Below are 21896 nucleotides of genomic sequence, written 5' to 3'. Positions count from 1 at the left end.
TGCAAACTCCACACAGAAAGATCCCGAGCCTGGATTTGAACCCAGGACTGCAGGAACTTCGTATTGTGAGGCAGACGCACTAACCCCTCTGCCACCGTGAAGCCCCCTGAGACAAATCATTTATTGCAAAATAAAGAAGTCAGACCTGCTCAAAAGCCATGTCCTTCCTGGGTGGTCCATGGAACTCGAGCAACAACGGCAATAGTCGGTCAGCGAGTGATAACTTACCTCTTCTTAATGCCCATACCAATAACGTATATACAAAACCCAAAACCAGTGAAGTTGGCACATTGTGTAAATCTTAAGTAAAAACAGAATACAATGATTTGCAAATTCTTTCCAACTTACATTCAATTGAATAGACTGCAAAGACAATACATTTAAAATTCGAACCGGAATTTTTTTTTTTTTAATCTTATTTGAAATTTGATCCTTGCAACATGTTTCAAAAAAGCTGCCACGAGCGGCCCAAAAAATTGAGAAAGTTGAGGAATGCTCATCAAACACTTATTTGGAACATCCCACAGGTGAACAGGCTAAAAGGGTGCCATGATTGGGTATAAAAGCAGCTTCCATGAAATGCTCAGTCATTCACAAAAAAGGGTAGGGTGAGGGTCACCACTTTGTGAACAAATGCGCGCGCAAATTGTCCAACAGTGTAAGAACAACGTTTCTCAACGAGCTATTGCAAGGAATTTAGGGATTTCACCATCTACAGTCTGTAATATCATCAAAAGGTTCAGAGAATCTGGAGAAATCACTGCACGTAAGCAACAAGACTGAAAACCAACATTGAATGCCCGTGACCTTGGAACCCTCAGGCGGTACTGCATCAAAAAAGCGACATCAGTATGAAAAGGATATCAATACATGGGCTCAGGAACACTTCAGAAAACCAGTCAGTAACTACAGTTTGTTGCTACATCTGTAAGTGCAAGTTAACACTCTACAATGCAAAGCGAAAGCCATTTATCAACAACACCCAGAAACGGCGCCGGCTTCGCTGGGTCCGAGCTCATTTAAGATGGACTGATGCAAAGTGGAAAAGTTTTCTGTGATCTGACGAGTCCACATTTCAAATTGTTTTTGGAAACTGTGAACGTTGTGTCTTCTGGAACAAAGAGGAAAAGAACCATCCAGATTGTTCTAGGCGCAATTTTCAAAAGCCAGCATCTGTGATGGTATGGGGGTGTATTAATGCAGTCTGCATCTGTGAAGTCACCGTTAATGCTGAAAGAAGGTACATACAGGTTTTGGAGCAACATATGTTGCCATCCAAGTAACGTTATTCATGGACGCCCCTGCTTATTTCAGCAAGTCAATGCCGAGCAACGTGTTACAACAGCGTGGCTTCATAGGAAAAGAGTGCGGGTACTAGACTGGCCTGCCTGTAGTCCAGATCTGTCTCCCATTGATAATGTGTGGCGCAATATGAAGCATAAAATACCACAACGGAGACTCCGGCATGTTGAACAACTTAAGCTGTACATCAAGCAAGAATTGGAAATAATTCCACCTTTAAAGCTTGAAAAATTGGTCTCCTCAGTTCCCAAACGTTCTCTGAGCGTTGTTAAAAGGAAAGGCCATGTAACACAGTGGTAAAATGCCGCTGTGCCAACTTTTTTGCAACGTGTTGCTGCCATTAAATTCTAAGTTAATAATTATTTGCAAAACAAACTTGTGTTTCAAAGTTCGAACATTAAATATTTTGTCTTTGCAGTCTATTCAATTGAATATAAGTTGAAAAGTATTTGCAAGTCATTGTTGTGGAGGTTGCGCTCCAGTGGGTTCCGCAAACCACCAAACACTGCCATGAGAGCCCGGATCAGGGTTACAGCACTGTCTTGTTTTTTATGACTTTGTGCAGCGCGTTGCTTTGTATCTTTGTATCTCTTTCTCACTCGCTCTCACTCCAGCTACAACAACGTCTCTCCTCCCGGCTGCTGCTAATAAAGGTGACAGGTGATTAGATCACAAGGCCCACCTGGGCCATCTACGCACCTGTCGCTGTCTTCAAGTGTGCCAGAACCACGATTTTATTCTGTTATTTTTTACGAATTACACAATGTGCTAACTTCCCGGGTTTTGGGTTTTGTATATCATATGTATATATATATATTATTTTATTCTATTCAATTTTGACTGAATATTCAAATTTCCTTCTAAGTCTACATGAGAGCCAGTGTCCTCCGGCTTTGTTTTTGGTATTTTTCTTTTAGCAGTGTTACCAATAAAAAAAAAAAAAGCTTTGTTATACGGTACAAAGGGCGGATAGTATGACCTCCTGATTTAAGCCAGCTCACCTCCACTGAGGATAATGACGGCGAGAAAGAGCGCCATGTCGCTATCGTCAAGCTCCAGCATGTTGAACTTGACGGAGAACTCGAACTTGGGCTCCAGCAGTTGGCAAAATGGCTTCCTGAGACTCTTGAGGAACTCCCGCGTCATGAAGATCTGCCCGTAAGAGATGAGCGTCCCGTCTTTGTTCATCAGCGGCGCCATCATGATGATCAGCACCTCGATCACGCCGTACTTGAGCAAAGTCACCTGGGAAGGGTTGAAAGGTTCGAAAAGGAGAGAGCGAAATAAATGTCAGAGAGGAGCATCTCACCTGATCATTGAGATCCAGGTCGATGAATCCCGGGATGCTCTTGGCGAACTCTGTCACTTCTCTCACAGCTTCAGCCGAGCGCGACTGACAGCTGTGGAAGAAACGCAGCTCGAGGGCGCTTGTCATTCCCACAATGCCGTACTCCGACCCCGGAATTGCGCCTGGGAATGAGATGGGCTCGTAAAAATTCATTGGCAGCTGGGAAGGCGGATCGTTTTGGTCGTCACTCACCTCCGTTTGAGGCGGAGAAGACAGAGGTATGTTGCTGGTGTTCCTGGATGGGCATCTGCTTGCAGTTAATGAACTGCTCGCCCTCCATCAGAGACTTCATGTCATGGATGACAAAAGGCTGCAGGATAGAAGAAGCGAGGGAATTGTTAATCGGGCAGTGGTGGGCCATCAGGGGCAGCAAGGTCTTCTCTGCATAAATCATGGTCATAAATTGACTAAGGTTACATTTCTTTATTTTATGTATTTGATTTATTTTTGTTGACTTTAGCTAAAATATTCATCATATTCTCTTCATGTCATATTCTCCAGTGTTGCTGTTTTTACGTTAGAGCGTTTAACCAATCAGAATTCAGCAAGCATGTTTTGCTAGGCTTTATGAAATCTGCCTGAAGCCCCTTCTACACTAATCCAGGGTAAATCTCACCTAACCTTATCCTTGTCCACACACACACGATGGTCGTTTAAGCATATGAGTTGGGAAATCGAGTTAGATGTAAATATAAACGAAATACAATGATTTGCGAATCCTTTTCAACCCATATTCAATTGAATGCACTATAAAGACAAGATATTGAATGTTCAAACTCATAAACTGAATTTTTTTTTTTGCAAAAAATAATTAACTAAGAATTTCATGGCTGCAACATGTGCCGAAGTAGTTGGGAAAGGGCATGTTCACCACTGTGTTACATCAACTTTTCTTTTAACAACACTCAATAAACGTTTGGGAACTGAGGAAACTAATTGTTGAAGCTTTGAAAGTGGAATTCTTTCCCATTCTTGTTTTATGTAGCGCTTCAGTCGTTCAACAGTCCGGGGTCTGCGCTGTCGTACTTTACACTTCACTTTACCATGAATTGATTAACGTGGACCCCGACTTAAACAAGTTGAAAAACTTATTCGGGTGTTACCATTTAGTGGTCAATTGTACGGAATATGTACTGAACTGTGCAATCTACTAATAAAAGTATCAATCAATCAATCAATCATTAATGCGCCACACATTTTCAATGGGAGACAGGTCTGGACTGCAGGCGGGCCAGGGAAACACCCGCACTCTTATTTTACGAAGCCACGCTGTTGTAACACGTGCTGAATGTGGCTTGGCATTGTCTTGCTGAAATAAGCAGTGGCGTCCATGAAAAGGACGGCGCTTGGATGGCAGCTTATGTTGTTCTAAAACCTGTATGTACCTTTCAGCATTAATGGGGCCTTTACAGATGTGTAAGTTACCCATGCCTTGGGCACCAACGCATGGCCATACCATCACAGATGCTGGCTTTTGAGCTTTGCGTCGATAACAGTCTGGATGGTTCGCTTCCCCTTTGGTCCGGATGACACGATGTCGGGAATTTCCAAAAACAATTTGAAATGTGGACTCATCAGACCAGAGAACACTTTTCCACTTTGTATCAGTCCATCTTAAATAAACTCGGGCCCAGAGGAGCCGGCGGCGTTTCTGGATGTTGTTGATAAATGGCTTTCGCTTTGCATGGTAGAGCTTTAACTTGCACTTACAGATGTAGCGACAAACTGTATTTAGTGACAGTGGTTTTCTGAAGTGTTCCTGAGCCCATGTGGTGATATATTTTAGAGATTGATGTCGGTTTTTGATACCTTGCCGTCTGAGGGATCGGAGGTCACGATCATTCAATGTTGGTGGAGTGATTTCTCCAGATTCTCTGAACCTTTTGATGATATCATGGACCGTAGATGTTGAAATGCCTAAATTTCTTGCAATTGCACTTTGTGAAACATTCTTCTTAAACTGTTTGACTACTTGCTCACACAGTCGTGGACAAAGGGGTGTACCTCGCTCCATCCTTTCTTGTGAAAGACCGAGCACTTTTTGGGAAGCTGTTTTTATACCCAATCATGGCACCCACCTGTTCCCAAATTAGCCTGCACACCTGTTTAAAGGCCTACTGAAATGAGATTTTCTTATTCAAACGGGGATAGCAGGTCCATTCTATGTGTCATACTTGATCATTTTGCGATATTGCCATATTTTTGCTGAAATGATTTCGTAGAGAACATCAACGATAAAGTTCGCAACTTTTGGTCGCTAATAAAAAAGCTTGGCCTGTACCGGAAGTAGCAGACGATGTGCGCGTGACGTCACTGGTTGTAGAGCTCCTCACATTCTCACATTGTTTACAATCATGGCCACCAGCAGCTAGAACGATTTGGACTGAGAAAGCGATCATTTCCCCATTAATTTGAGCAAGGATGAAAGATTCGTGGATGAGGATAGTGAGAGTGAAGGACTAGAAAAATAAATAAATAAAGCAAAATAAATAAAAAAGGCGAGGGCAGTGGGAGCGATTTAGATATTATTAGACACATTTACTAGGATAATTCTGGAAAATCCCTTATCTGCTTATTGTGTTACTAGTGTTTTAGTGAAATTATTTGGTACCTGAAAGTCAGAGGGGTGTAGCCATGGGTGTGGTGACCGCCAGTGTCTCTGAGGGAAGCCACGCAGCTGCAGGAGGACGCAAGCTCCGCTCATGTCTACGGTAAGAGCCGACTTATTACCACAATTTCCTCACCGAAACCTGCCGGTTGACATGTGGTCGGGAACCATGTCCGCTTGACCGCTCTGATCCATAGTAAAACTCTCACCTTCGGGAATGTAAACAAGGAAACACCGTCTGTGTTTGTGTGGCTGAAGGCTAAAAGCTTCCCACCTACATCTTTCTTCTTTGACTTCTCCATTATTAATTGAACAAATTGCAAAAGATTCAGCAACACAGATGTTTAGAATACTGTGTAATTATGCGATTAAAGCAGACTACTTATAGCTTGGATCGGGCCGGAAAATAATGTCCGCTACCACCGGTGACGTCAAACGCACGCGTCATCATACCGCGACGTTTTCAACACGACACTTCGCGGGAAATTTAAAATTGCAATTTAGTCAACTAAAAAGGCCATATTGGCATGTGTTGCAATGTTAATATTTCATCATTGATATATAAACTATCAGACTGCGTGGTGGGTAGTAGTGGGTTTCAGTAGGACTTTAAGGTAGCAATTAGACACTTAAGCATGGCTGGAGTATTTTATATCTTAAATTTTTTCACGTTTGATATGTTTCTACAGTTATTGTAATTTTGACAGTACCACATAGAGATATGTTTTAATTGCTGATTTATTGGTTTATAAATGCTCCGGAAAACAGCCTTCTTTGTACACTATTGAGGTGAGAAATGCAATGCCCGCCGCTGCAATCTGGTAAAGGGAGGTTACGGCAAAACAACCAAAAAAAAAAGCACACGTGTGCGTTTTAAAAGATGCCCAAACATCCACTCGCATTGATAACACCTTTTGCTTTGTTTTAGCAAGTTTTCAGCGGTTTAGAGAAAAACGGGGTAACAAACTCAATGATTTGTCTGCTATCTCGCAGGAACACTCAGGAACAGTCAAAACAAACTCACTGAAGAGCCTTGAACCACCGCCACTTTACTCAGATGCAGATAACAAGGCTTTTTACTACACCTTTGCTACTACATACCAGACAGTACTGCTCTTGGAGCTTGAAATAAAACATGTGCAAAAGTGATAGCATGTGCAAAAGATCTACTAAGTTTGCGCGCCGAGGATTGCATCTCTTAAAGGCCTACTGAAAGCCACTACTACCGACCACGCAGTCTGATATTTTATACATCAATGATGAAATATTAACATTGCAACACATGCCAATACGGCCGGTTTAGTTTACTAAATTGCAATTTTGAATTTCCCGCGAGGTATCCTGTTGAAAACTTTGCGGAATGTTGACGCGTGCTTGCGACGTTATTGGTTGGAGTGGACATTTTAGCCCAGCACCACTCACGGCTAAAAGTAGTCCGCTTTAATCGCATAATTACACGGTATTTTGGACATCTGTGTTGCTGAATCTTTTGCAATTTGTTCAATTAATAATGGAGACGTCAAAGAAGAATGCTGTTGGTGGAAAGCGGGGGATTGCAGCTGCCTTTAGCAACCGAAACACAGCCAGTGTTTCTTTGTTTTTTTGTGAAGCTTTAATATGGAACAGAGCGGTCAAACGAACATGTTTACCGACCAGCAAGTTTTTGGATGAGAAAATTGTGATATTAAGTCGGCTCTTACCGGAGACTTAAGCGGTATTTGCGTCCTCCTGCAGCAGCTGTCAAAAAGGCAGCTGTAACTTTCTTGTCTCCTCCATATGGCTTCCCTCAGAGACACTAGCGGTCACTGCAACCCTCCGACTTTCAGGTACGACCATATAATCTCACTAAAACACTAGTGAAGTTAAGTGAATTATATTTATATTGCGCTTTTCTCTAGTGACTCAAAGCGATTTACATAGTGAAACCCAATATATAAGTTACATTTAAACCAGTGTGGGTGGCACTGGAAGCAGGTGGGTAAAGTGTCTTGCCCAAGGACACAACGGCAGTGACTAGGATGACGGACGCGGGAATCGAACCTGCAACCTTCAAGTTGCTGGCACGGCCGCTCTACCAACCGAGCTATGCCGCCCCAATATAGTAACACAATAAGCAGATAAGGGATTTTCCAGAATTATCCTAGTAAATGTGTTTAATAACATCTGAATCGCTCCCACTGCCGTCGCCTTTTTTTTTCTTCTTCTAGTGCTTCACTCTAACTTTCCTTATCCATGAATCTTTCATACTCGCTCAAATTAATGGGGAAATTGTCGCTTTCTCGGTCCGAATCGCTCTCGCTGCTGGTGGCCATGATTATAAACAATGTGAGGATGTGAGGAGCCCTACAACCCGTGACGTCACGCGCACATCGTCTGCTACTTCCGGTACAGGCAAGTCTTTTTTATTAGCGACCAAAAGTTGCAAACTTTATCGTCGATGTTCTCCACTAAATCCTTTCAGCAAAAATATGGCAATATCGCAAAATGATCAAGTATGACACATAGAATGGACCTGCTATCCCCGTTTGAATAAGAAAATCTCATTTCAGTAGGTTTAAATAAGAAAATCTCATTTCAGTAGGCCTTTAAATGAGCAAATATCGAACACAAGCCATTGAGTGCCTTCGTCTTCATGCAAATGCAGAATATATGCAGATTAGCAAGGACGCCCATAATACTGGCAGCAGGAGATGCAAAATAACCATTTAGCTTACGCAATGTGACTTATTCAACCGTAAGGTACGTGCAAACTGGCACAGTTATGCACAAATGGCGGCAATCATTGTGGCGAGATACAGTAGAAGCAGTCACTACAATGACAGACAATAGAGAGATAATCCTTCGGTTGTGTGTCAACATATTTGGACTGTCAAATATAAAAAAAAACATTAGACATATCTATCCAGCAACTTAGAGCTGCTGAATGACTTGAGGAAAGGGTATCAAACTTGTTTTGGGTTTTTCATTTAAATAGGGCTGTATGCACCCTTTTTGAACTGGTAATTAATTGCATGGGCAGTTGTGGTAGTATTGATTTGCGATACAACTAATTTTCTATCCAATACTGAGTAAAAATCAGGCTGGTATCGGCGATACTGATCAGATATCAATAATTTGTGCAAATGTACTTAATGTGTCTGCTACAATAGTTGTATATGAGTTATGTATAATTGTGTGAATGCTCCAAACATTCATACATATGGTTTTCTAGACCAAAATTAATCTATTTATTCATCTTCTTCTTCTTCTTCTTCTTCTCCGCGTTCTACCTTCAACATTTTTTACCCGATCCAAACTGTTCCAACTTCAAACTGTTCAGCCTATTAAGGAATCACAGGCTTTCCCTTGACAAAATTCCCAGATTTCCCGGAATCCCCGATTTTCCGGGACATTTTTCCCATTTAAAATTAAATAGACATTTTTCAAACTTTCACCATTTCCACATTTTTCAACCGGTTAAAACCGTTCTACCTTCAACACATTCCACCATCCTGGACATTCAAACTATTATTTTTCCAATTTAAAACAAATTCCAGGAATTCCTAAAATTCTTGTTTTTTCAAACCCTTTTTTTGACCCTTTTTTCTGGCGACTACTCCTACATTTTTCAACCCACTTCAACTGTTCAACCGTCCAAACAGTCCTCTTAATTAGAGCAAAAAACAAAGTTTTTTTTAACTCGAAAAATTCCTGGTTTTCCCGGTATACCTTATTACCATTTGTCAATTAAAATTGTTACTATTCCAAGATTTCTCGACCGATTTGAAAAATTCCAACACCAACCATTTCAACTAATTCAGACCATTCCAGTTTTTTTTTTTTACCATTTTCTAAAAAAGTCTCGCTTTTCCCAAAATTTCAAGTTTTCCGGGACATTTTTCCTGTTCAAAATGAATTGGCCATTTTTCAAATTTCCACCATTTCCACATTTTTTAACCGATTAAAACCATTCCACCTACAACGTATTCCACTCATCCTGGACATTCAAAATATTAGTTTTCCAAGTTAAAAACCATTCCAGGAATTCCTAGAACTCCTGTTTTTTCAAACCCTCTTTTGACGATTTTTTCTGACGACTACTCCTTCCACATTTTTCAACCCACTTCAACAGTTCTACCGTCCACACATTCCTCTTAATCAGGACAAAAAACTAAGTCGTTTTCCGAACTGGAAACATTTCCGGTTTTCCCGAAATTCCAGGAATTCCTTAAAACCATTTTATGAATTAATAATTTTACTACTTCAACATTTCTCGACCCATTTGAAAAATTCCAACACCAATCATTTCAACTCATTCAAGATTTTTTTTTTACCATTTTTGAAAAAAAATCCTGCTTTTCCCGAAATTCCCAAATTTTGGGGAAATTCCCAAATCCTAACTCTATCAATTCTTCAAAGATCCACGACTCCCACATTTTTCATCTGATTCCAACTTCAAAAATGCCAACTTCAAAATATTCAGCCTGTTTGGGAATTGTTTGCTCTACTTCTACAATTATAAAATACCAATTTCAGTTCAAGGTCAGCATTGGAGCATTCACACGCAATTCCTTCAGGAATTACCTCATCTAGTATCTTAAAAATGTAGTGTAACATAGCATGAAGAATACAGTTATTTAAATATTGTTATTATTTATAATATATTATTCATCATATAGTATTAATCATAGAATTTGTTATTATTATTAGCATTTTTAATTTTGTTATTTATTATTATATATGGTTTATCAGGACAAGCGGTAAAAATGGATGGATGGATGGGTTTATCATTATTATTTAATATTATATATTTCAAACTCTAAAGTATATTAAGGTAGTGGACAAGAAAAACAGGACAAATTACACAAAAATTGTGTTTCTAAGAATAACAAAAGGGAAAAAAACATAATACAAGCATTACAGTAAATGGATAAATAAGAACTACTATTAGAATGAAAAGTAAGTCACAATTCAATTACATAAACATGTTAACGTTAAAATACTGAACATGTTGTAAACAGAAGCATTCAACATTGACACGTTGCCTCATTCACAAGTTTAGTTACTTTTTAACACTGTGTTCCTGTTAATGATACACATTCCTTCAAATGACTAAATGATTAAAAGTAGCAGCATTTTGATTTGAGAATCAATATCAGAGCCGAAGTATCTGGTATCGCCCATTAATAGCACACATAATTTTATAGTGTGCACAGGATATTTAAAGGGGAACATTATCACCAGACCTATGTAAGCGTCAATATATACCTTGATGTTGCAGAAAAAAGTCCATATGTTTTTTTAACCGATTTCCGAACTCTAAAAGGGTGAATTTGACGATTTAAACTCCTTTCAATTGATAGCCTGTCGAGTGATGACCTTTCACTTATGACGTCACAACATGAAGCAATCCGCCGTTTTCTCAATCTTATTACACGCACAACGTCAAATCAGCTGTTATTTTTCCGATATCCACACAAGAATGTCTGGATATCCTGCGACACTCAAAGCAGATGCATTTCCAACGATAAAGTCAAAGAAATCTGCAATATTGGAAAATACACCACCACTGAATCTGCCCGAGTGCGAGCTATTCAGGGACGACGGCAGTCTCTTCCCGTAGACGAGCGAGCTAAACCCCCTGGATATGATTTATGTTAATTATTTTTGTGACTCATTTTGTCCACCAAACTTATAACGTTGTGCTTGCATGCACAAAGGTGAGTTTTGTTGATGTTATTGACTTATGTGGAGTGTGCTAATCAGACATATTTGTTCACGGCATGACTGCAAGCTAATCGATGCTAACATGCTATTTAGGCTAGCTGTATGTACATATTGCATCATTATGCCTCATTTGTAGCTATATTTGCATCCAGCCTTTCCCCCCACCCACACTTAATGCCAAACAAACACATACCAATCGTTGGTTAGAAGGCGATCGCCGAATTTGTCCTCGCTTCTTCCCGTGCCGCTGTCTGTCGTGATATCGCTCAATAGCTTCAGTTTTTTCTTCAATTTCGTTTTGGCTGCCTGCCTCCACACTCCAACCATCCGTTTCAATTCATGCGTAATCTGTTGAATCGCTTACGGCACTGAAATCCGGGTCTGAATCCGAGCTAATATCGCTATACCTTTTTGTGCTATCCGCCATGTTTGTTTCTGCATGATCACGCAGTGACGTCACAGGATGATAGACGGGTGGACATAACGACGGTTAGAATCAGACACTTTGAAGCCGTTTTTCGGGATATTGCGTCATGGGTAAAATTTTGAGAAAAACTTAGAAAAATAAAATAAGCCACTGGGAACTGATTTTTATTGGTTTTAACCCTTCAGAAATTGTGATAATGTTCCCTTTTAATGCCTGTTATTTGGGATCATTGAACAGTAGTAGATCAGGCCTTTGGCCGTCTGCGACTACATCACACCAAAAGTACCACTCTTGGGGAATGATCTATTCAGATTATTTGCAGTACTAAACCAGTAGTTGAGAGAAAAATTAAACAAACTTAATCAGAAGTCAGTGCTATGTTGTCACAAAAGTAATAAGTAGTGATTGCTACATTTCTACAACAGTACTGAAAAGCCTATTATATTACTGCACAAATTGTCATTGAGACATTATTACTTCAGTGCAATAAAACTATAAAGCTTTAAAGTACTATTATCATCCAAAAACTGCATCATTGCTACATAACTTCATCAGTATGGAGAAATCGTTGCTGGGTTATTCTGATCCATGAAACACCTCCCCTGACTTGACATCATGTTGCAAGACAAGACACCATACCGATGTAACGCTTCACATTTTTGCTTTGTTTGCGAGGGCTACACAAACACTCGTAGGTCAAGGAAAGCCATGGCTGAATAATTGGCTGTGACATTTGGATTGAGATGAATGATGAAGATTAGCAAGGAGCCATGATTCTTGTTAGATGTAGCGTGACCACTGAAATCCGAGAGCCGGGACATGCACAAACCAGTCGCTCGACTTCTTCCGTGTCAATGTAACACTACGATTTATGCTTTAGGTATGAAGTACATTTTCTAAGTGGATACAGTCAAGAATATTTGCGGATATTACAGGTATGTTACACATAATGACACTTATTTTAAGTATTCCAGACCATAATGCAAAATCCCAAAATGCAACACGGAACGACACAGGAAGTCCTTCGTACCGACAGCCATCACACTGTATGATGCATGTGTTCCTTTTGACTGTACATGTACTGTAAATGTATAATGTATTTATATTATTCACATATGAATAATGCTGTATAATAGACTGTATATATATTATTCACATGTGAATAATGCTGTATAATAGGCTGTATTTATATTATTCACAAGTGAATAATGCTGTATAATAGTCTGTATTTATTTTATTCACAAGTGAATAATGCTGTATAATAGTCTGTATATATATTATTCACATGTGAATAATTCTGTATAATAGACTGTATTCATATCATTCACATGTGAATAATGCTGTATAATAGACTGTATTTATATTATTCACTTGTGAATAATGCTGTATAATAGACTGTATTTATATTATTCACATGTGAATAATTCTGTATAATAGACTGTATTTATATTATTCACATGTGAATAATTCTGTATAATAGACTGTGTTTATATTATTCACAAATGAATAATGCTGTATAATAGACTGTATATATATTATTCACATGTGAATAATGCTGTATAATAGTCTGTATATATATTATTCACATGTGAATAATGCTGTATAATAGACTGTGTTTATATTATTCACAATTGAATAATGCTGTATAATAGACTGTATTTATATTATTCACTTGTGAATAATGCTGTATAATAGACTGTATTTATATTATTCAAATGTGAATAATGCTGTATAATAGACTGTATTTATATTATTCAAATGTGAATAATGCTGTATAATAGACTGTATATATATTATTCACATGTGAATAATGCTGTATAATATACTGTATTAATAGTATTCACATGTGAATAATGCTGTATAAAAGACTGTATTTATATTATTCACATATGAATAATGCTGTATAATAGACTGTATTTATATTTTTCACATGTGAATAATGCTGTATAATAGACTGTATTTATATTATTCACATGTAAAAAAATACCTGAGTGTTTATTGTCTATTGTGAGCGAACTGTGGTGCTGAATTTCCTCCAGGGATTAATAAAGTACTTTCAATTCTATTTTATTCTATAACCTGTAACTTTTTTCCTATGCTTTGAATCCAGCGGCTTATAAAACAGTGCAGCTAATTTATGGATTTTTCTTCTCTAACGGCCATAATTCGAATAGTTTTCACTAAACACAAGCTGAGACATTGAAAAAGTGTGTCATATCTTTGTGCTATGGTGTCATCTTTTGGTTGAGTTTGCTCACTGGAGGTGGTGCAGGGTGAACGCCTACAGTGTTTCCTTCTATTTGGTGATTTAACTCGGAAGTGCCGTTCCGTCTTTGAGTCATCTGTAGCGTTTTTACTCATATGGATTCGTTATTCATCACTCCAAGCAACGTTTATAAGTTTTACAAAATAACTAAAACTAATGATATTCACTAAACTGTCCCATGTGTGATGCCCGCCATCCTAGTCACTGCCCTTGTGTCCTTGAGCAAGACACTTTACCCACCTGCTCCCAGTGCCACCCACACTGGTTTAAAAGTAACTGAGATGTTGGGTTTCACTATGTAAAAGCGCTTTGAGTCACTATAGAAAACTGCTATATAAATATAATTCACTAATATGCAAACTAGTATAATTAACTAAAAATGGCATTCTTTTTGTATTGTTTCAGTTTCACAAATTCCTCAGTAAAAAGGGAGGCACCATTAATTCTGAAAGGTACATACAGGTTTTGGAGCAACATATGTTGCCATCCAAGCAACGTCTTTTTCATTGACGCCCCTGCTTATTTCAGCAAGACAATACAATGTGTTACAACAGCGTGGCTTCATCGTAAAAGAGTACGGGTACTAGACTGGCTGGCTTGTAGTCCAGACCTATCTCCCATTGAACATGTGTGGCGCATTATGAAGCCTAAAATACAGCAATGGAGACCCTGGACTATTGAACAACTTAAGCTATACATCAAACAAGAATGGGAAAGAATTCCACCTGAAAAAAGCTTCAAAAATTGGTCTCCTCATTTCCCAAAGGTTTACTGAGTGTTGTTAAAAGGAAACGCCATGTAACACAGTGGTAACAATGCCCCTGTGCCAAAGTTTTTCCAATGCATTGCTGCCAATAAATTCTAAGTTAATGATTATTTGCAAAAAAAAAAAAAAAAAAAAAAAAAAAAAAATATATATATATATATAAATATATATACGTGTGTGTGTGTGTGTACTGTTATATTGATATAATGGATATATAATTTTCACGATGGATATATAATTAGATATTAGGATCATGTGAAAGTTTGACTCCTACTATGTTTACTTCCGTGACAACCTTCTTAAAGTTTTGTAATCAGTCAGAAATATCAAACAGCTAAAATGCGCCAAACATGGGAGAGAGTGTTTTACAATTTTCCTACCATGCAATAGAGTGGATTTAGATGGGTGTCATTTTTTTATGTTGTTTTCATTATATCCGCAATGATCAGTGAGCAGGTTGTATTAAGTGTGACCATGTGTGTTGATCTTCATGTTAGTTGCATTTCGTTAATTTTTTTCCCATGACTAGAGAAGGTTGTTTGGATTGTGTCATATAAGTAAATGCCAACTTTTTTTTGGCGTGAGTGGCTGCCATTAAATTCTAGGTTAATGATTATTTGCAATACAAATGTTCCTCAGTATATTGTTTGTGCAGTCGATTCTACTGAATATAAGTTAAAAAGGAATTGCAAATAATAGTATTCTGTTTTTATTTACCATTCACACAACGTGCTGACTTCCCTGGTTTTGGGTTTTGTATATTTTACATAGATTTTCTGCTTTAACAACAATATTTATTCGCTATGAAATATGTTGTGTTAATATGTGTGTGTGTGTGTCTTGTTACCATGAATTCATTAACGTGGACCCCTACTTAAACAAGTTGAAAAACTTATTCGGGTGCAACCGTAGTCCATTGTACGGAATATGTACTGTACTGTGCAATCTACTAATAAAAGTTTCAATCAGTCTGGAACAGATTCATTGGATTTGCATTATGAATGTAAACCGATGTGTAAAAGCAAAGCAGCAAAAAAAAAAAAAAAAACAGTAACGCAACGTAGTGCTTCTTACTGCATTGTCTCCGGTCTTGCCAGAGAGGATGGCCCTGGCCTTGGCCTTGGTGAGGGGGAAGTACTTCAGATAGGCTTCATACAAATGTTTGGCCAAGGCCCTCAGATCTGCTGCCTCCGGATGAATGTGCTCAATGTCCGATGAGAACTCCGCTAGAAGTTTCTCTTTTTCCGCCTGCGGCATCCGGCCAAAGCGAATAGCTGGGAGATGACACAAACAAACAATGAACACACACACACGAGCAGTTTTGGCGACACCTTACTCAGCTTTCATCTTCAGCTTTCATCAACCCTCACAAAAGATGAAAAGCGAGTACTTCTAACATGTTGTGGTAATGACTCGTCATTACTTCAGCCATTACAACATCGTTAAATTAACAACAGAAATGCGCCCGGACCACTTTTTTAATTGTTGTAACTGTCATTTAGTGACTAGGGAAAATCTACTAACAGCAACACGTCGTAAAAAAAGACATGTAAAGAGGTGTGTCATATGGGGCAATTAGAAAATTGTTATTTGTTGTCTGTTTATGTTTTTTACTTTGCACACTCATGGGAAAATAAAAGGCTTTTGATGATGCATATTTATCATTCAGACGCAGTGACGCCACGAATGCGCTATCCATTCATGCTAATCACTTCTGTGTGTGTGTGAGAGCCAGAAGCCCACTTTTAAAGAATTAATACCACTGCAAAAAGTCAGTGTTCAAAAACAAGAAAAAAAAAAAAATTAGGGGTATTTCATTTGAACTAAGCAAAATTATCTGCCAATAGAACAAGAAAATTCGGCTTGTCAAGACTTTCCAAAACAAGTAAAATTACCTCACCTCAATGAACCCAAAAATACCTTGAAATAAGTATATTCTCACTAATAAGTGCACTTTTATTGGTAGAAAAAAAGAGACCTTTTTGCTCAATATGTTGAAAAATATTCTTAAATTAAGTAAATGCTAGTGCCATTATCTTAATGATATGCGCTCGCCCTCATGATTTTTTTTTTTCATGCTTGAAGTAAGAAATTACAACCGTATTTTTCGGATTATAAATCACTCCGGAGTATACGTCGCACCTGCCGAAAATTCATAATAAAGAAGGAAAAAAACATATATACGTCCCACTGCAGTATAAGTCGCATTTTCGTGGTAAATTTATTTGATAAAACCCAACACCAAGAATAGACATTTGAAAGGCAATTTAAAATAAATAAAGAATAGTGAACAACAGGCTGAATAAGTGTACGTTATCCATCCATCCATCCATCCATTTTCTACCGCTTATTCCGACGCATAAATAACCAACGGAGAACGTGCCTGGTATGTTAACGTAACATATTCTTTGGCCCCAATTGACACCTACTAATCAATATATGCTTCTATTTAGATATCATCGGCGCTGATATTTGGCATTTTGACTTGTATCGGCCTCTTTTGTCTGTATAGGTCAGGGGTCCCCAAACGTTTTGACCCGTGGACCGCATTGGGTTGACAAAATATATACAGTGAAGAAATATATATAAATATATATATATATATATTGGAGCAGTGGGAGAGTGGCCGTGCGCAACCCGAGGGTCCCTGGTTTAATCCCCACCTAGTACCAACCTCGTCATGTCCGTTGTGTCCTTGAGCAAGACACTTCACCCTTGCTTCTGATGGGTGCCGGTTAGCGCCTTGCATGGCAGCTCCCTCCATCAGTGTGTGAATGTGTGTGTGAATGGGTGAATGTGGAAGTAGTGTCAAAGCGCTTTGAGTACCTTAAAGGTAGAAAAGCGCTATACAAGTACAACCCATTTACCATATTATGGTAAAAGTCTTTCAAATAACTATAACATATAGAACATGCTATTCGTTTACCAAACAATCTGTCACTCCTAATTGATAAATCCGATAAAATATTCTTCCTCAATGTCGCTTCTAAACAACTCTGCCAACTCCAAAGGTATGCGCCGCTTCCTCTTGTCGTTTTCTGCTGCATGTTTCACTACGTCCAGCTTGTAATCTGCAGTACATGATTTCCTTCGGTGCCATTTTTGTTCAGCCCTTCTGTTTTTATAAGTTACCGCCAACGATGAAATGATCCATTTTAATAGCTACGGCAGTAGCATATAGTAGGGCTGGAAGTATCGATACCAAGTATACTCACCAAGTATCGATACTATCGATACTTGGTGAGTATCGGTATCGTATCAATACTGGTGTGATGGTATCGATACTTCACCAAATTAAGCGAATCACTCCGATTTTTAAAAAAATGTGAGCGCAGCGCAGCGTTCCTCACCACTCCACCCTCCTCCCTAGTGATGGGTCGTGAACGGGATTTAAAAACACTTTGAAAATTAATCTTCAACCCAAAATAAAATAAAATAAATACAATTAACATGACGCTTGGTGCGTTCGCGCGCACACACATCAGTATAATTCGCTCCGAGGTTCACCCGGACACGCACACACACGCGCGTGCGTTTCTAGTGCGACTTAATGTCTTGGTTGTAAACTGTAAAGTATTTTATTGCACTAAAATAACGATAAGAATTTCTCAATTCTTTTGTGTTCATTTTTACAACTGTTTAATAACTAGCGTTTTCTTTTTTACTTAAGTTCTTGTGTGTTGTGAGGCGACTAACCAAGTTTAGTATTTGTTTTCACCTTATTTGCACTACTTACTTTATTGTAATTGATATTATTACTTTTTTATTTGAATTTCTCAGTTCTTTTGTTTTGTGTTCATGTTTACATCTTTGTTCAATAACTAGAGTTTTGTTATTTACCTTCAGTGTTTGTGTGTTTTGAGGCCACAAGCCAGGTTCAGTAGTTGTTTGCACCTTATTTATATTACTTTATTGCTATTGATATTACTTTTTGTAATGAATATTTAATTTTTTGACTTAAATCGTTGTCCTGTGTTGTATTATTAACATAATCAATTAATAAAGGCAAAAGTACAAATTTGTTTTTCAAAAGTATCGATACCCCGAAGTCCCGTCCCCCCCCATCAGATGACGACACTTCAGGTATCGGTATCGGTATCGGCGATACTGGCCGGTATCGGATCGGATCGGTATCGATACCCAAATTTGCGATATTGCCCACCCCTAGCATATAGCATATAGCAGTTAGCATTCCATGACCCACAATGCACTTCTGCCATGACCCTCTCCCGCCGAATTCCTCTTGGTTGTCGTGTGTGTGACGATTGCTGACATTTTCTTCGTCTCTTCCGCGAATTAGATAAATAATTTAATTTGATATTTTACGGTAATGTGTTAAGAATTTCACACTTAAGTCGCTCCGGAGTATATGTCATGCTATGAAAAAAACTGCGACTTATAGTCCGAAAAATATGGTACTTTAAAAAAGTAGTTTTATACTTGTGAGTGTTAATGACGCAGCTTTATATCAGTTGATATTCTAGTTTGAAGCATGTTTTACTTAATATAGGTCACAAAATCTCAGCAACAAGCTGTAATATCTTACTGAGATAATTCAGGACCAAAACCCTTAAAACAAGTAAAACACTAACATAAAATTTTCTTAGTGAGAAGAATTATCTTATCAGACAGAGAATAAGCAAATATCACCCTTATTTGAGATAACTTATCTTAATTAGATTTCAGTTTTTGCAGTGTAAATAACTTCAAGAGAGCCGGCGACCTCCATTATTAACATTTGTGTTTTGCATATTTTGTGTGACGAAATACATGTGCACTGCAGAGGATGCTGATTCTCAGGAGGTTCAACTAACTGGGCAAGGAGCCCACAACAATGACAATGCAGCCAGGGGTGGCGATGTCAATTATTGATCAAAGTGGACTGATATAAGCCGGCCTTCTGCAGATTACAAGACTACAGTTAGAGCTGCAAACAACACCATGTAGTTAGTGGATAATTACATGTGTGATGAGGCCAGAAACAGATACACACTTGCTGGAAGAAGTGATATCGGCATGGAGTGTTTGAAGTCTCGTTTTAAGACCCACTTTTATTCTCTGGCTTTGAACACTACGCGTGTGGTCCTCTGTGTTTTTACATTTTCATTTCTATTTATTGTTTTAATTGATTATACCGTTTAAAGTTGTTTTTAATCAGCCTTAACTGTCTATGCGACGTCAAGGCTTGGTTAGCCCAGAATTTTTTAATAATGAATGAGTCAAAAAAGGAAACTTTAGTTTTTGGTCGGGCCCTCACTGACTTGGGACCATTGCAAAATGATGTGCGTCCCAAAGTCACCAGCCTTGGCGTCACTATAGACGGCGATTTTAAACTAGACAAACAAGTCAATGGCGTTTTAAAATCGTGTTTTTATCACCTTCGTCTTTTAGTAAAGATTAAACTGTTTTTATCTTTTAACCTTTCTGAACAAGTCGTGCATGCTTTTATTTCAAGTGGCCTGGACTACTGCAATGCACTTTATGCTGGCATTAGCCAAAAAGCTCTCTCCCTGTTGCAGTTAGTCCAGAACGTGGCAGCACGACTTTTAACAGGGGCCAGGAAACGCCAGCAAATAACCCCAATTCTTCAGCGTTTGCACTGGCTCCCTGTTCTTTTTAGAATTGATTTTAAAACATTGCTGTTTGTTTTTAAATCTTTACATGGACTGGCACCTCAATATATCTAATACCTCATCCAAATTTACATTCCTGCGCGCGCTCTGAGGTCCGAGAGCCAGTTCCAGCTCGTGGTGCCCAAGACCAGACTTAAGACCAGGGGAGACAGGGCCTTCTCATGTTCAAACTGCTTCCACAGTGGAGTGTTTTAAGTCTCGTCTTAAGACCCACTTTTATTCTTTGGCTTTTAACACTACGTGAGTTGTGTGGTCCTCTGTCCTCTGTTGTCCTCTGTGTTTTTTATACACTTTGATTTCTATTTTACTGTTTGAACTGATTTCACCCTTTAAAATAGTTTTTAATCATATTTGTTTTTATATTGTTTTTTTTATATTGGTTTTATATTTATTTATTTTTTTGTTTTTATTCAGTCATTGGTGGAGCATAATATTGTCTTTTTTAATATTGTTTTTAACATGGCTGTGCAGCACTTTGGAAACGTTATTGTTGTTTAAATGTGCTATATAAATAAAGTGGATTGGATTGGATTAAATTGGTTTTGTATTTATTTATTTTGTTTTTATACAGTCATTGGTGGAGCTGAAACTTGTTTCTAATATTTTTGTGCAGCACTTTCGAAACATTTTTGTTGTTTAAATGTGCTATATAAATAAAGTCGATTGGATTGGATACATTTTTTTTTTTGCGTAAATTGCTGTTATTACAGCTCGGGTGTTTGTTTATTTAAATTAAAGAGTAGGGGTGTTTGTAGGAAGCAGGCAACAATCAGATAGAGCAGGGGTCACCAACACGACGCCTGCGGGCACCAGGTAGCCCGTAAGGACCAGATGAGTCGCCCGCTGGCCTGTTCTAAAAATAGCTCAAATAGCAGCACTTACCAGTGAGCTGCCTCTATTTTTTAAATTTTATTTATTTACTAGCAAGCTGGTCTCGCTTTGCTCGACATTTTTAATTCTAAGAGAGACAAAACTCAAATAGAATTTGAAAATCCAAGAAAATATCTTAAAGACTTGGTCTTCACATGTTTAAATAAATTCATTTATTATTTTACCTTGCTTCTTATAACTTTCAGAAAGACAATTTTAGAGAAAAAAATACAACCTTAAAAATTATTTTAGGATTTTTAAACACTTATACCTTTTTACCTTTTAAATTCCTTCTTCTTCTTTCCTGACAATTTAAATCAATGTTCATTTTTTTTTGTTGTTGTAAAGAATAATAAATACATTTTAATTTAATTCTTTATTTTAGCTGCTGTTTTTTCGACGAAGAGTATTTGTGAAATATTTCTTCAAATTTATTATCATTAAAATTTAAAAAAAATATTCTGGCAAATCTAGAAAATCTGTAGAATCAAATTTAAATCTTATTTCAAACTCTTTTGAATTTCTTAGAAATTTTTTGTTCTGGAAAATCTAGAAGAAATAATTATTTGTCTTTGTTAGAAATATAGCTTGGTCCAATTTGTTATATATTTTAACAAAAGGCAGGTTGGTTTTTAACTTATTTAAAACATGTCATCAAAATTGTAAAATTAATCTTAATCATGAAAAACTACTAATGATGTTCCATAAATTCTTTTTTTAATTTTTTCAAAAAGATTTGAATTAGCTAGTTTTTCTCTCCATTTTTTGGGGTTGAATTTTAAAGAGTCGTAATTAAAGATAAACTATGTTTCAAAATTAAATTTTCTTTTTTTTCCTGTTTTCTCCTCTTTCAAACCGTTCAATTAAGTGTTTTTTTTCATCATTTATTCTCTACAAAAAACCTTCCGTAAAAGGAAAAAAAATGTACGAAGGAATGACAGACAAAAATACCCATTATATAGATTATATA

The 21896-nt window shown here is 37.8% G+C and overlaps 1 protein-coding gene across 4 annotated transcripts in view; it reads right to left on the bottom strand.

Annotated features, from left to right (window-relative positions):
• LOC133543668 (peroxisome proliferator-activated receptor gamma-like) overlaps positions 1-21896 on the bottom strand; it is a 99525-nt gene that overhangs the window by 6062 nt on the left and 71567 nt on the right. For all 4 annotated transcript variants that reach the window (XM_061888363.1, XM_061888354.1, XM_061888379.1 and 1 more), the window contains 4 exons: positions 15498-15697; positions 2843-2960; positions 2612-2772; positions 2304-2547 (listed from right to left, as the gene is read on the bottom strand). In XM_061888363.1, coding sequence (XP_061744347.1) covers positions 2304-2547; positions 2612-2772; positions 2843-2960; positions 15498-15697 — 723 coding nt within the window. The remainder of the gene's footprint in view (positions 1-2303; positions 2548-2611; positions 2773-2842; positions 2961-15497; positions 15698-21896) is intronic.

The sequence above is a fragment of the Nerophis ophidion genome, linkage group LG02, assembly GCF_033978795.1.
Source record: "Nerophis ophidion isolate RoL-2023_Sa linkage group LG02, RoL_Noph_v1.0, whole genome shotgun sequence".
NCBI lineage: Eukaryota > Metazoa > Chordata > Actinopteri > Syngnathiformes > Syngnathidae > Nerophis > Nerophis ophidion.
This window is presented reverse-complemented; position numbering and strand designations above follow the sequence as displayed.